The following is a 13,986-nucleotide window of genomic DNA, read 5'->3' as shown; positions in this document are numbered from 1 at the left end:
CGTTGGTGATCTGTTGCTGTCTTCCCAGTAACAGGACTCAGACTCAGAACTGAGGTTGATCTGCTAATGACTCACCCTTGCAGACAGGGGACTCGGATCTTCTGTTGCTGTCCCTTCCTTCGCAGGACTGAGATTCAGAACAAGGTGTTTCTGTTGCTGCCTTCCCAGTAACAGGACTCAGACTCGGAACAAGGAGTGCCTTTTGGGAAGGTACTGTTGTCCTGGCATCTTTATCAAATGGCGTTGGACAGTTTGCTTATGTTAGTCCACCAAGATCCAATCAAAATATAGCAAAACTTTGTCCACTATTGTGGTCAGAGAGGGGCCCCGCCATAAACTGGGCCCTGGAATGTGCTGTCCACTACAGTGTGCTTATTTATTATTATTTATTACTTTCATAAGTGATTTGATTTGCATGTAAATGTGGTATGTGCACCTGCTTGCACACATTTTCTTTCCATTTGTGCTTTACCTCTACTTTTAGTAATTGAAGAGGTTTTATAATAAAAAAAAGATTTATACACTCTATCAAGTGATTTTTGTTCTTATCTTTGTTTTGTGGTTTATTTATTTAAAATACATGTCACATGGTTTGATTTTTAAAAAATCTAATTCCATTCTAAGTGTATAATACACATTTTACGTGTGTATTATATTTCTGGCCTGTAAACTGACCAATAGATGGGTAATCCATATGAATGCAATGAGGACTTTTATTTTGGTAGATGAGCAGATCTGTCTGTCTGGGTTTCACCCATCACATCTTCATCATATTCGGACATATATCATCACTGTTTTCCATCTCTCCTGCCACTGTCATCGCCTGTTTTTCGATCCAGGATAATTAGCTGCCTTTTTTTATCGTCTCGTGGCCCACTATCTGTGTTTCAGCGGCAGGTAAACGAGAATAAGACACTGTAGACACAAACATCAGTCACAACAATGTTAGCGTGACGGCTAGCCAATTAGCAAGTTCCTGCAGGGGAGGAAAAAAGTGGATAAAGTTTTGTTTAAAGACATTACAGTTCGATCTAGTTGTGTAGTCGTGGATATTGATCATAATTGACGTGTTATGAATGATACAGTGTTATTAAACATAATAGATCAAGTCTGTAAGTTAGTCGCTAGCAGGCTAACAGAGCTCGAGGACTGACTATCAAAAAGATTAAAAAGCATAGTTTATTTAATAAAATGATTCGGAAACATAATTAATGAAGTGAAATCACGTATGTGAAGATTAATATATAAAGTATTCAGAAGAGTTAAGTTATATGTGTTTTTGCAGTTTGTTTAGGTGTGGAGATACCTGACGTGATTTATATGCATTATATAATCTCATTAATCCCTTTTTTAAAACTTTAATTTTCTGACAAGGTGATGATTGATTGAACTGAACAGCTTGTCTAATATTTTTGAATAATTATTTGGTTTAGTCAGATGGAATCATAATATACAATATGCATCAAAACAGGAGAGTAAATCTATTTAATTGTAGTTTTTATGTTATATCTGTGGTTAATGTGGTATGTAATGTGATCGTAAACTAAAACAGATGTGTTTGTTTTTTACATTAACGTTATAGAAATGGACAACAGCTCGACGACTTGTCCATTTGACACACAGGTAACTTAAAAGCTTCAGATTTTTTTATCATTTGTGTACCCAGTTATGATAGTTTTTGTTATTTTAGATTATGTTGTGTCCTTTTAGTGTTTCTGCATGAATATATTTTCCGATTAATTCTCAATGCAACGGCAAATTAGGCTTCCCTTGTTAAACACTGTACATAATGTACGATCACCAAATCGAAAATATAAAAATACATATCTCATTTCAGTGAATTTACTTATTTATTTACCAGTTGTACCTCTTAAAATAAGTAAATTAATCAAAGGAAGGGATAGTGTCGTTGTTTTTAACCGATTCCATTAGCAATGTCTGGCTAACTCATTAGATGCGGTTTAGCTTGATTGAATTAAAGAAGATCTGAGTCTTTTTTCTGCTTTTCCCTCGTCGTTTATACAATTTTCATAAGGGCTTTATTTAGTTAAACTCGTTTTCGTGCTCTTTTGGGCTGTTAGTGTTGAGTCAATGTGCATCGAGCTGCTAAAACAAGCCTTTTAAGTTTCGGTCACGTTTTTTAAAACGTGTTTACATCAGACATGCAGTTTTGTCGATGCTAACGGCGTTTTAGTATATCAAGCGAATTTACATTGGTGTCGATCGTGTAATTAATTGACGGTGATGTGTCGTTTTGCTCGTTGGTGTCAATATGTCGAATATTTGCACAGTTGACACAGAGCCAGTGCGTGAGAGCGCATGCGCAGAGATTGCTTTACTCCTCCACTCTCTGGCAGAGGCTAGAGATTTATAAGTGCATATTTTAAAATATGTACGTATATTTTCTCACACATATGGAGAAATATACAACTGTTGATTTAAAGAATATGTACAGAATATAATTATTTTGGCATTATTTCTTTGTTTCGATTCAGTCATGGGTAATATAGTTTTGTACCGGGTGTTCTGTTATTAAACATGATTCTTTAATAATTAAGTTGAAATAATGCAGCCTGATGGCTTCAATATAAACACACACAGTATGTCTTTCTTTAAAGGTTTATAAGATATTGTTGAAAATCAGTTCCCCTATGGAGAAAATGAATGGTATTTTAATCTCTGGAACCCAACTGCAGCTGTAAAAACTCTATATACAGAGACAATAAATCAACTGTTCTATGTTGATTCTCCTATAAACCATTCTGAAACCATTACTGTGTTTGTTTGAGCATCGGGACCAATCCAGAACAACAACAGTGACTCAACTAATGGCGTGTGCTAGGGGTGGGACTACCTGTTTGTCTGTTTTTTTATTACATTTGGATGACATTATAAGTGGTGCAGAAATTATACACTTTAACGTAATCCTGATTAGTTTTGTTCCATGGGTGTACACTTTCATACTTTACCCTTGGTTTAAAATGAGTTCAATAATTTAATGAGGCATACATTGCTTCATTTTTGATTGGCTCAACAACATATGGCACTGCTGTTTGGACAAAAGTGGCTTTAATTATTTTCGCATGAATGAAATGCTGATTTAACCTTTTAAACTCATGGCACTAAATAGATAAAAAAATATTCACTTTAAAAGATTTATGTCATTATTGACATTGTTTTTATTGCAGGGCTACAGTTCAACATTTAAGCGGAAACGGACAGTGGAAGATTTCAACAAGTTCTGCACTTTTGTGCTCGCATATGCCGGTTATATTCCTTATCCACAGGAGGTGAGTATGAACATGTCTCCGTTATGTAACTGAGAGGTGATTGTGGTCAAAATGCTACTCACTGTGCTTGTACGTTTGATAGAAAGTGCTGTCAGTGTTGCAGGGTGAAGTGGCCTTGCTTTCCTCAAGATCGCTCAACGATCTGACACGTCGACCTCCAGAGGTTCTTATCCTTGGCAGTGGTGTTCATAGGATTTTTTTTTATTTTTTGGTGGCACGCCTCTTATGAGCTGCTTTGCTGCTGATACTCTTGTTTAATCCACAGAAATGGTGGTGGCTCTTATGTCACGGCCGCTGAGAGACATCCCCCCCTCCAAAAAAACCTCAGCCCTCCCTCCCAGGGTAAGAGGGCCACTCCAGTCTCCTCCATTCTCATCCCAGACCTTGTTTCTAAGTGCCATTCTTCACAACAGCAGTGTGTGTGCATCCACAAACACTTCAGTTTCAGGTCTTCCCATTAATAGATCCTTCAAATGGATGGAGGCTAAATCGAGGAAACTCTGTTGCAGGGAAATGCATGAGGGCCGATAATAGCCCCAAGGGTTCCAAAACCCAGAGAGCTGCTTACGTAGGGTGCTGCTTTCTAAGGGAACAACATCTTAACTAATATGCGACTCTCAACTCTGTTGACGCTGTCATGATGGTTAGATAATAACAAAATGTGGGGAAAAATAGTAAGTTTTGGGTACCAAAGAGTAAGTGCAGATGAATGATGATACACTAAGATGGTGGCACCCAAGTAAAAGTATACAGTTAATGATAAACATCAATAAAAAGCATTGGAGAGTCAAACTTCCTACATTTTATGATAATAAAACCAGTATATTGGGATAGGAATAGGTGTTTAAAACCCAGGTCAAGGCACTGTGTACACTGCTGATTGTTTCAAAGAAGCTTAACTGGAAAATAATGTAATTGATAGAGATGTCATTAAATATGAGACAAATTCAGCTGTAAAGCAGCTCTAAAAAGACAATGGTGTCATTATTCAGCTCAAGTCAGTTGAGTGTTGATTCAGTTCAATATCTGCGTGAAGATAGTTAATTATGAAACAATTTCAGATCAAACAATGGTTTTGCTATTCATCTTAATAGCATCAGTTCAATGTTCATTTAATTCAGCCATCAGTAATGGAATAAAACCCAGGATTTTTTTTTGCTGTTGTTGTGGATTTGGTTTCCATATCATCATCTGAGCATTGGACTTCCAGAAACGTTATGCTTGGAAGTAGGCAATATCTAATAGAAATGTCCCACTGTAGGCTTTTGGTCTGCCATTTTGATAGAATTTTCTTTGAGCTTGTTGCAATGCATTCTGGGAGTGCCTTCTTTGTGAAACTATCTTGTTCTCGTAACAGCCTTCACATTAACAGAAGCCTGTTGTCTAAAATGATGTCTATGTAGGCAGCTAACTGTTTTGGAACAGCTAGTGATTTCATAATGTGTTTTTACATCCTTTCAGCTTATATAGAGACTGTTTTCAGAAAGATCATATGATTATGCAGTTCCTCTAATTCAGTCTTACGTTATTATTTATTTGCTTACTACTTGCTTTGTTTCCGAAGGCTACTCAGCACAGAGGAGACATAGCCCTTTATTGCGCACAAATAATGATTGCTTTAATAACAAGGAAACACAGTAAATGAGGGTATAAACAAAAGTAAGGGTAGACAGAGATGGAGCCGAGAGAAATGCGCCAAAATAATTCACCATTGATGTGGGATCCATGCTTTTCTGAGTTCGTTAGTCGTGACCAAGAAAGCTGATTATGGTTTGACAGCAAAATGTGGGGGATGTTTTTAAGTTCTCTGAACATACAGTGGAAGTTCATAAACCTGATATTTGTGTGCCTTATTTTTACAGAGAGTGGTTTCATTGTGCAGACGTTTGCATTTCCGAGGACCAGTCATTTGTTTCTCTTAGGTGGTAGCTGTTAATTTTAGGAGTGACTCTACAAGAGCTTGGCACTGTGCTTCTATTACCCTGGTTTGTGATAGTCACTTTTTTACCAGTCATTGTGCTGGTGTTCATGTTCTTTAAATATTGGTAATCATGTTTTTTATTTGGTGATTCAGTTAACTGCTTGGTGCTTAGCGCTTCCTGTCACTGAACTGGTCATTGATCTAATAAACAGTTGCTGGGAGATTTCACGATTACATCTTACATTTAAGCCTTTATCAGACAATTGCTTCCTAATGAAATTTTATTAGCAAATTCTTGACTTAAATGTTTATACTAAAAATTCATAATGACGCAAGTTTGAGTAGTATGCGGGATTTAGACACATTTTCAAGTTTATAACTTTTATTCAACGCACCTATTAATGATTCAGGTTTGCAAGGCACTGTATTTTCTATTTAGCCTTTATCATACTGTGAAATGTTCCATCTTAGAGATCTTTATTTAATGTAATTAGGCATTTTCATCTTGCACCAGTGTGGTCTGCATTTCTTGTCATTATAAATATTGCACCATAATCAGCAGGGTTCGTGGGTGTGGATGATTTTCCGTTAATTAATTTCACCATATGTCTTCTTGAAACATGCAGTGAAGTTATTTGGTCACTGTTTGTTCATCTTCAGACTTCAGACCGTTGTCTTAATTCAGAAAATTTAAGCCCGGTTTCACAAACGTGGCTTAGCTTAAGCCAGGACTAGGCCTTAGTTAAATTAAGATATTTAAGCAACTTTTACAAAAATGCATTAGAAGAAAACATTAAGGTGGGCATCTTGACACAGAACAATGACACTGACATATTTTAAGAGATGTCAGAGCAAGAAATTTTCAGTTGCAAACATGCATTTTAGTCTGGGACTAGTTTAAGACTTAGTGAAATAGTGGTTAAATTAGTGTTTTCAATTGCTGTCCACAGGAGGCGCACTTGAGGAACAGCTCTAGTCCTCCCAACAGCACCGGCAGCACTGCAGACAGCGACGGATGGGACAACCAGAGGCTAGGCTGCGGCCTCTCGTCTCCGGACGAGCCCCCACCCAAAAACCGCAAGAGCTTTGCTGGATTCAAGAGACCCGCGAGTGAAGATTTCGAGCCTCAGAAACGTCTGAAATCAGCAGGTCTTCTGCTGGAGGGTCGAACAAAGGCCGACAAAGTGAAGAAGAAGCTGAGGAAGAGCAAGGATGAGGAATTGAGATCTTTCGCCCCATTCACTCCTCCCAGTGCTGAAGGTGAGATTTCTAATTATGAATGTACCATCAAAGAAGAACCGGAAGATTACCTCAGCATCCCTGTACCCACTGACGGCATGGGTAGCGACCAGCCTATGCGCACTGGCACAAGTTCAAAACCTGCCTTGAGTTCACCGGCTACTGCAACATGCAAAGAGGAGCCTGATGTTGGTCGTCCTTGCTGGAACGGTTCTAAAAATTCAAGTCCAAAGTCAGAGGATATCGAGAAAACCTTAAAACCTGAAGAAGAGGCAGAAGCCTTGAAGGTCGAAGGTTTTTCTGGTAAAAGGATTGTGGTCCGTCAGGGGAAACAAGTGGTGTTTAGAGATGAGGATGGATCGGGGGATGATGAGGACATCATGGTGGATTCAGGTAAGCAGAACGTTTCAGGCCCAAATACAGGGCCCTCCAAAAGTATTGAGTATAGAGAAACAGTGGAAGATCTGACGCTTGCATCAATTGTATGGGGTTTATTCTTCAAAAATGGAAAAACGATGTGCCTGGGGTACTTGTAACACTGATTCCAGGTATCCTGAGAGGATGGGCAATGGAATTAATTTTATTCTATTTCCTAAACCCAAACAAAACAGAGCAAAATGTCCCTAAGCATTCACCCCCAATCCCAATGAAGATGAAAACGTTCATTTTCTGGTTGTCATACTCTCATTAAGTTACAATTTTCATCTGATCAAGCAGAACATTAATGACATCTTGCGGTTCAGCAAGGTATCTCTGGTTAAAACTAGCTAACGTTAAAGTTAGTGAGTCTATGCCAACATACAAACCTAAATAGAGGACTGTTCTCACGTCATCTACAGTGTAGATCAAAAACACATAAACGAAGGTCTACATTTCACTGTCTCTTCATATTAAACTGGTTAAATGTAAATCAATATAATCTTACTCTGCGGTACATGAACAGTGTTGTTCTGGGATTTGCAATCGTGAAGACCATTAATATGAGACTTCTTCTGTTTGGATTGTGATCTGTGAACCCTCGCTTCCAAATTAATACCAACAATATTTATTTTAAAATCTTTTATATATAACCCTCCATGGCATATTTAAGTACCTTTTGGTCCCTCTGTGTCCAAAATGTATCAAAAAGATATTGGGACAAGGTTTTCACACTGACAGCTGTCATTGTAAGACAGTTAGCAACTAAGGGCTTACCGATAGGTCAATTGTGAGTTGACATCTCGCAGTTCTGTTTTTTTCTGAAAATTTAAATAAAGGTAACTGTGACTTTTTTGCACAATTGCAAGTTTACATCTTGTATTTGTGTATTACAAAGTCAGAATTGTGAGATATAAACTTACAATTCTGAGAAATAGTCCCAGGAGTAATCATCTGCAAAGAGTCTGTGTCTATGAATAATAATAAAAAAAAGGTAATTGTGACTTTTTTCCTCTCACAATCCTGACTTTATCTTGCAACGCCAAAACAGATGTCCATACCAGTGGTAGATTGAAGGAGTTTATCAGCTGAATCCAACTTTTCCGGAAAGTTTGGCCATGAAAAATAAATAAATCAGAGGTCTGTTTTCTTCACAAAATTTTAATATAAAAAAAGGTAATTGCAACTTTTTCTCATTGAACTGTAAGATATAAACTTGCAAAAAAAAGTACAAAGTTTTAGAAAAAATCATAATTCCATTTTTTTTTTTAAGTCTTTTTATCCTTTGTAGGAAACAAACTTCCATAGTTTCAAACTCCAAGCAAAGTATATCTCTTGAAGTATATCATTTTGGAGTATTGTCAAAAGTAGATTGCAGTTGTATATTTAGTTGAGTTTACCATCTTTCTCTTTGCAGATGATGACTCCTGGGATCTAGTGACATGTTTCTGCATGAAGCCTTTTGCCGGGAGGGCAATGATCGAATGCAACCAGTGCAACACTTGGATCCACCTCTCATGTGCCAAAATCCGCAAGTCCAACGTTCCCGAGACGTACATCTGCCAGAGGTGCAAAGACTCAAAGTTTGACATTCGCCGCTCCAATCGCTCACGAGTGGGCTCTCGAAAACACCTCCTCGACTGATGCCGCTGGTCTCGTTCTGCCCGTCAACATGTGCAGAAACTCGTAAAATTGTCTTCTAGAAGACGAGACTCAATGAGTTCGGAGGAGGAAGGGCTTGGTGACCTGCTTGCGTCGCATTTTTTTGTGTGTTTTTAATATTTGTCACCTTCCTAAATGTTTGCGTCAGGCAATCAATACTAGGATGATGCATTAACTGGAGCAGATTTCTGCTGGACAGACGGACGGTTGGAGTTGTGGCGGTACACAGCTGAAGGTTATACACAATCGGAGTTGTGTTGGAAAGAAGGGACTTGGGTGTCGGATTGCACTTTTTTTAAGAACAAAGGGATAGCTAGAGATTCCCCTTTGTACCCATAGCTTTCAAAAGTATGTCTATTTGTCAAAGTATCTATATTATATGAAATAACCATAAGATATTAGTGTTAAGTGTTTAGACTCGTCATTTTGTGTGGATCTTTTCTGAGACCCCCAAATGTGTATGAGTGAAAGAGTTCTGATTGTTGGATAATGTTGAACGAAGTTTTCATCAGTGATTTCGAGTGAAATAACAGAAACGGTTTTTGCTACATTGTGGTATTTCTACTTTTTTCTACAAATCGGTGATAACTAGAGACAATACGTGTCATTTCTGTTTCTTGATTTAGAAATTCATGATGTAAGTTATGTGATAGTTGTTACAGGGAAGGGATGGACAACCTAACTGGGTGAATCTCAGAATCTCACAAAAACACATCCAGGTCACATTTCACCCCAACATTTATAAATTTAGTTAATATAGTATTATTAAAAAATATATAACTAACTCTCTCTCTCTCTACATTCTCAATTTTGGCTCGGTTTATATTGTCATTACTGTAAGAACGAATTTAGCCTTTTCTATTTTGTCATAAAAATAGTAACCATGCAAATTTTGTGGTAAAATATTTCTTGGCCATGTTCTTGTCAGGTTTTTTTGAGATTCACTGTACTGCCAAAGGGATGAACATTTTTTCCCCGCATATGCTGAAATGCTATGGTTTACTTAGTTGTAGTCATATTTACATTCAAAACACTGTACTAGTATTATTTGGTCTTGCTGGCAGAGCTTGTATTCGGAGGAATCATTCATAAGGGTGTAATTCTTGTTAACCATTGTGACCGGTTTAACATGGGTAATAATCGATGAGACTGTTTTCATGTTCATAGGCATGAAAAATGCGTGATTGTGTCCTATTAGCTGGTCTACTCCCATCACAAAAAGCATTCGTTTGTTTGTTGAAGACAGTTTGTACGTTTTTTAAAAATCTCATGTCAGTTTGTTTTCATCTTCAGAATGTACTGTTCTGATAGATGAGATAAACAATTTGTCACTTTTAATATATGTTAGCTTTCCACTTTTAATAGTCTGCATGCCTGACCATAAAACCTTTAACATTTTTAGATTAAGCCATACAAAATATGGTCCATATATCCAAAGTATTCCCCTAAGTGTTTTTTTTTTTTCATATAAAAATAAGACCAGTAACGCTGATAGTTCATGAAAATAACTGATAATTTGTTAAATTGGCCCAGTCTTATATCCTGATGAGTCAGTGACAGAGACAGTCTCCACTTTTTTTTTTTTGATGCACGTTAAAGCTGGATATCCTTTAAACTCTTACTTTGGAAACATTTTGTCTCTCTCTCAAAGGACATTTTGGGAAGGTATAATTTGTAGGCCTAGATTGAACAAGCTAGCTTTTCATTGTTTTGTGGAAAAAAGTGTCACTTGTAAATTGAATTGCTTATGTCGATGCTTTCTTCTTTTTTTAAACCATTTATCAAGGGATCACGGAAGATGGTTTTGTACAATCATGTGTTTATGTAGTATGGCTGATATTTCAGGGCTGTTTGTGTGCAAGAAGAAGAACTGCTAAAGTTTGAGTTCCCACTGTTACGCTGAGTCCAATGAAAAGAAAGTGTGACGTTTCTGTGAAACTTCTTGTTAACCGTTGTAAATAAAGAGATGATTTTAATGACAATTCATGGGAGCTACAAAGTTTGTGTGTGTACAGGTTAGGGTTGCTGGGTGAATCTCAGAATAAACGTGTATGCATTTCACTACATTTCCACAAACATTCAAGATAATGTTCATGAATTGTCATGTGTAGGTTTCTTCACTTTTTATTGAAATTACTCTTCAGGTTGACTACATTACATTAACACATTTGTAAGGTTTTGCATCAGATAGGAATGTAACGCCAGTTTCTTTCAGAGTTGCAAAATGTGGCTTGAAGAAGCCATTTAGATGAACTATACTAAAACGTGCAGGGTAAAATGATGCCGATTACAAATCAGAGAATGCTGAAATAGTTCCATGGACTGTCAGTAGTTCATGTATTTAACACAGACCAAAGATTTCCGGGAGTTTTTTTTTTTTAACGGTTCTAAATGCGAAGATTACTGTTGATACTCCAACAACAATGTATTTTTTCCCTTATAGCCCAACACATGAAAGGTACAACAGGAAAGACAGTTACAAATAAACATAAGGCAGGCACTGCCCACTCACTGACAAAAACACTAATAAAACAATGAATAATTAAGAAAATGAAAAGGGGCATGGCACATTTAAATAACACAAACCTTCAGTGGGTTCATTTCAGGATCATTTGAAATAAAATGATATTGTTCTGAACATAGAGCTTTCATACTCTGTTTAAACGCATGCATTGTAGTTTTATAATAGCTCAGTCTGAGCTTTGCTGCTGACATTTCAAGTCTGTAAAACTTCAGAAGACTAAGCAGGAGGAAAGTTGCTATCAAAGCAAACATCCAGATGCTAAGAACGACACGCTAAACAAATAAAAACAGCCTGTCCGTTTTCCCCGATTCACTGGACCTCTGACTATATAATATCGCTGACTTCATGAAGTTTTTTTAAATTTGGAGAATATACTGTGCAACTATCTTTGATATGGCTTGACTACAGAGCTGATGAATCCCATTAAAAAAGTTGTAGTGCCTATTTTTAAATTTAAACCTTTTCCCCAAATTGTCAATAACCAAAAATCATTCTTAGGCAAAATATGACCCAAACATTTCTTTGTGAGATTCACCTTAAAATACAAACGAGCATAATCCAAATAACACTTCTCCTGGAGAAGTAAAATGAAATCACGATGCTCTGGTGACAACAGATTGGCCTAATAAAAAAGCAGCTTTTACGGTAGTGAGTTTGGAGGCAGTGTGAGCATGAGATTTCCAGCATACAAACATGCACAAACACCTGTCAGTATCGACACTCATCCTATTAAACCACCGTTTGTACAGCACAGTTTGAACTATACTTTTCAAGTAGAGTTTTCTAAGATGACTTTTATTTCCATACTTTCCAGTTGTAAGATTAACACTGATTAGAATTGATGGACGATACGATATCTGACCTTCCTGATAACAGACAGCCATCGAAGCGGTGACGGCTTCAGGTGGGAATCTCAGTTAAAACTCCAGATCTTAAGGAGATGTTAGGACGTGAATGACCTATTGACGATATATGTAAGGGATTTGAGAGAAACAGACGACACAAAGGTGATACACGGGTGACTACATGAAATGAAGAGGAGCAGCCCTTCGGATCACTTGATGTCAGACTGTCCCTTTATGTTCCTTTGATGTCCAATGAGCTCTTTCTTCCAATGTGTGGTAGACTCCTATGTCTCTGAATTGATTCTATGAGCTGAATGAAGAGAGAGAGAGAGAGAGAGAGAGAAAAAACAGACTTTCCTTAAATGAGCTTTGAATTAACAATCTTTTTGACCCATATGTGACCCTGGACCACAAAACCAGTCATAAGGGTCAATTTTTTTAAATTGAAATGTATACATCATCTGATAAATAAGCTTTCCATTGATGTGTGGTTTGTTAGGGTAGGACAATATTTGGCCAAGGTACAACTATTTGTGAATCTGGAATCTGATAAGGGTGCAAAGAAAAAACAAATACTGAGAAAATCGCCAATTAAGTCCTTAGCAATGCATATTATTAATAAAAAAATACGTTTTGATATATTTATGGTAGGACATTTACAAAATACTTTCATGGAACATGATCTTTACTTAATATCCTTATGATTTTTGGCATAAAACAAAAATCTATCATTTTGAATGTATTGTTGGCTATTGCTACAAATATACCCTGTGCTTGTTTTGTGGTCCATATGGCAAATATGCTATTTCTTCTAGCCAAAAATATTTTTTAAATATATGCTAAATAAATATTGTAACCAGTGACACTCAATGAAATACATTTTGAAAATACACCAATTTTCAACCTTCAGATACAAAAACAAATGTGAATAAAATAGCCTACTAGCATATTTTGTTCACAGTTTTTCTTAAAATGTGGCATATGTGAATGAACTGCAATATAAGGAAAATTATATTTTTAAAAATGTAAATATTTTTACACACACAAAAAAAGCCAGAAAATATATTGAAATTAAATATTTTGGGGGCTTTTTTTCTTCTAAATAAATTAAAAAATATTATTTTATATTATATATTTTTTATAAAATATATTTTAGAATTTTTTATTTTTTTTGCCATATGACATTCACAGCTTGTTTCCGCAGTACTCACATTGTTTAGGTATCCTAAGAGGCTCTGTGTCTCCAGACAAGACTTGGTGCATTGCTCCTCTGAATTGGTACAGCAGCTTTAGACTCTTTTCCTCTCCGACACACGGGTCATAAAACCCTGGCAAACCAGCCTGATTAACATGAGACAGAACTAATTAATGTAAAGCACTTGGCGGGAGTTGAAGCAGCTCACTAATGTAAAGCACCGGTTGATGTTTACATGTCTAACCTTTGATGCTTCGGTAAGAATGAGTTTAGAGTCTTTCACTAAGCACTGGAGTGGGACGGTCACATCAATGACCTTTGCTCTCTCACGTTTCTGACTATTGTCTGACACAAATTTGCCGTACCAAGCATTTAGAATGAGGAGACCTAGAATAAAAAATATGAATTGCAACACATAAAGCATTGCTCATTTAAAACAAATGTTTTATTTTAAGCTGTAGGGACAGCAAAGTGTAAAAGTAACACAGTTGTGCTCATAAATTTACATGCCCCTTGCAGAATATGCAAAATATTAATAGTTTTAACAAAATAATCATGAAAATTGCTTGTTTAATACTGTCCTGAATAAGCTATTTCACATAACAGATGTTAATATATTCTCCACTAGACACAATAACCGAATTTATAAAAATGACCCCTTTCAAAAGTTTACATGCCCTTGAATCTTAATACTGTCCATGACTGTCTTTCTGTTTTGTGATAGCTTTTCATGAGTCCCTTGTTGGTCCTGAGCAGTTCTACTGCTCACACAATGCATTAAAAGCTGGGGCATGTAAACTTTTTGAATTGGATGATCAGGGTAAATTGTACTTATTTTGTCTTCTTGGAAACATTTAAGTATTTATGTAGCTTCTTAAGTGCAGTACTAAATG

General features: G+C 36.6%; 2 protein-coding genes across 6 annotated transcripts in view; one reads left to right on the top strand and one right to left on the bottom strand.

Moving 5' to 3' along the window:
* Nucleotides 1–720: 720 nt before the first annotated feature.
* Nucleotides 721–10,511, top strand: LOC306856879 (PHD finger protein 13-like). Of its 5 annotated transcripts, XM_079396414.1 has the most exons (7): nucleotides 721–897; nucleotides 1,583–1,623; nucleotides 3,189–3,290; nucleotides 3,373–3,453; nucleotides 3,556–3,632; nucleotides 6,162–6,843; nucleotides 8,285–10,511. In XM_079396414.1, exons 5-7 carry the CDS (start codon nucleotides 3,558–3,560, stop codon nucleotides 8,509–8,511), a joined length of 984 nt encoding a protein of 327 aa, XP_079252540.1. In that variant the 5' UTR covers nucleotides 721–897; nucleotides 1,583–1,623; nucleotides 3,189–3,290; nucleotides 3,373–3,453; nucleotides 3,556–3,557; the 3' UTR covers nucleotides 8,512–10,511. The 5 variants fall into 5 exon arrangements, with proteins under 5 accessions (XP_079252540.1, XP_079252541.1, XP_079252538.1 ...); XM_079396415.1 differs by lacking the exon at nucleotides 3,373–3,453; XM_079396413.1 differs by having other exon boundaries at nucleotides 722–897; nucleotides 3,373–3,632.
* dnajc11b (DnaJ (Hsp40) homolog, subfamily C, member 11b) overlaps nucleotides 10,478–13,986 on the bottom strand; it is a 20,432-nt gene continuing 16,923 nt past the window's right edge. Inside the window, exons 14-16 of the mRNA XM_079396410.1 lie at nucleotides 13,338–13,480; nucleotides 13,110–13,239; nucleotides 10,478–12,208 (exon numbers count right to left, since the gene is read on the bottom strand). Coding sequence (XP_079252536.1) covers nucleotides 12,183–12,208; nucleotides 13,110–13,239; nucleotides 13,338–13,480 — 299 coding nt within the window. The 3' untranslated portion in view covers nucleotides 10,478–12,182. The remainder of the gene's footprint in view (nucleotides 12,209–13,109; nucleotides 13,240–13,337; nucleotides 13,481–13,986) is intronic.

This window comes from Barbus barbus (genome assembly GCF_936440315.1).
Source record: "Barbus barbus genome assembly, chromosome: 37".
Lineage (NCBI taxonomy): Eukaryota > Metazoa > Chordata > Actinopteri > Cypriniformes > Cyprinidae > Barbus > Barbus barbus.
This window is presented reverse-complemented; position numbering and strand designations above follow the sequence as displayed.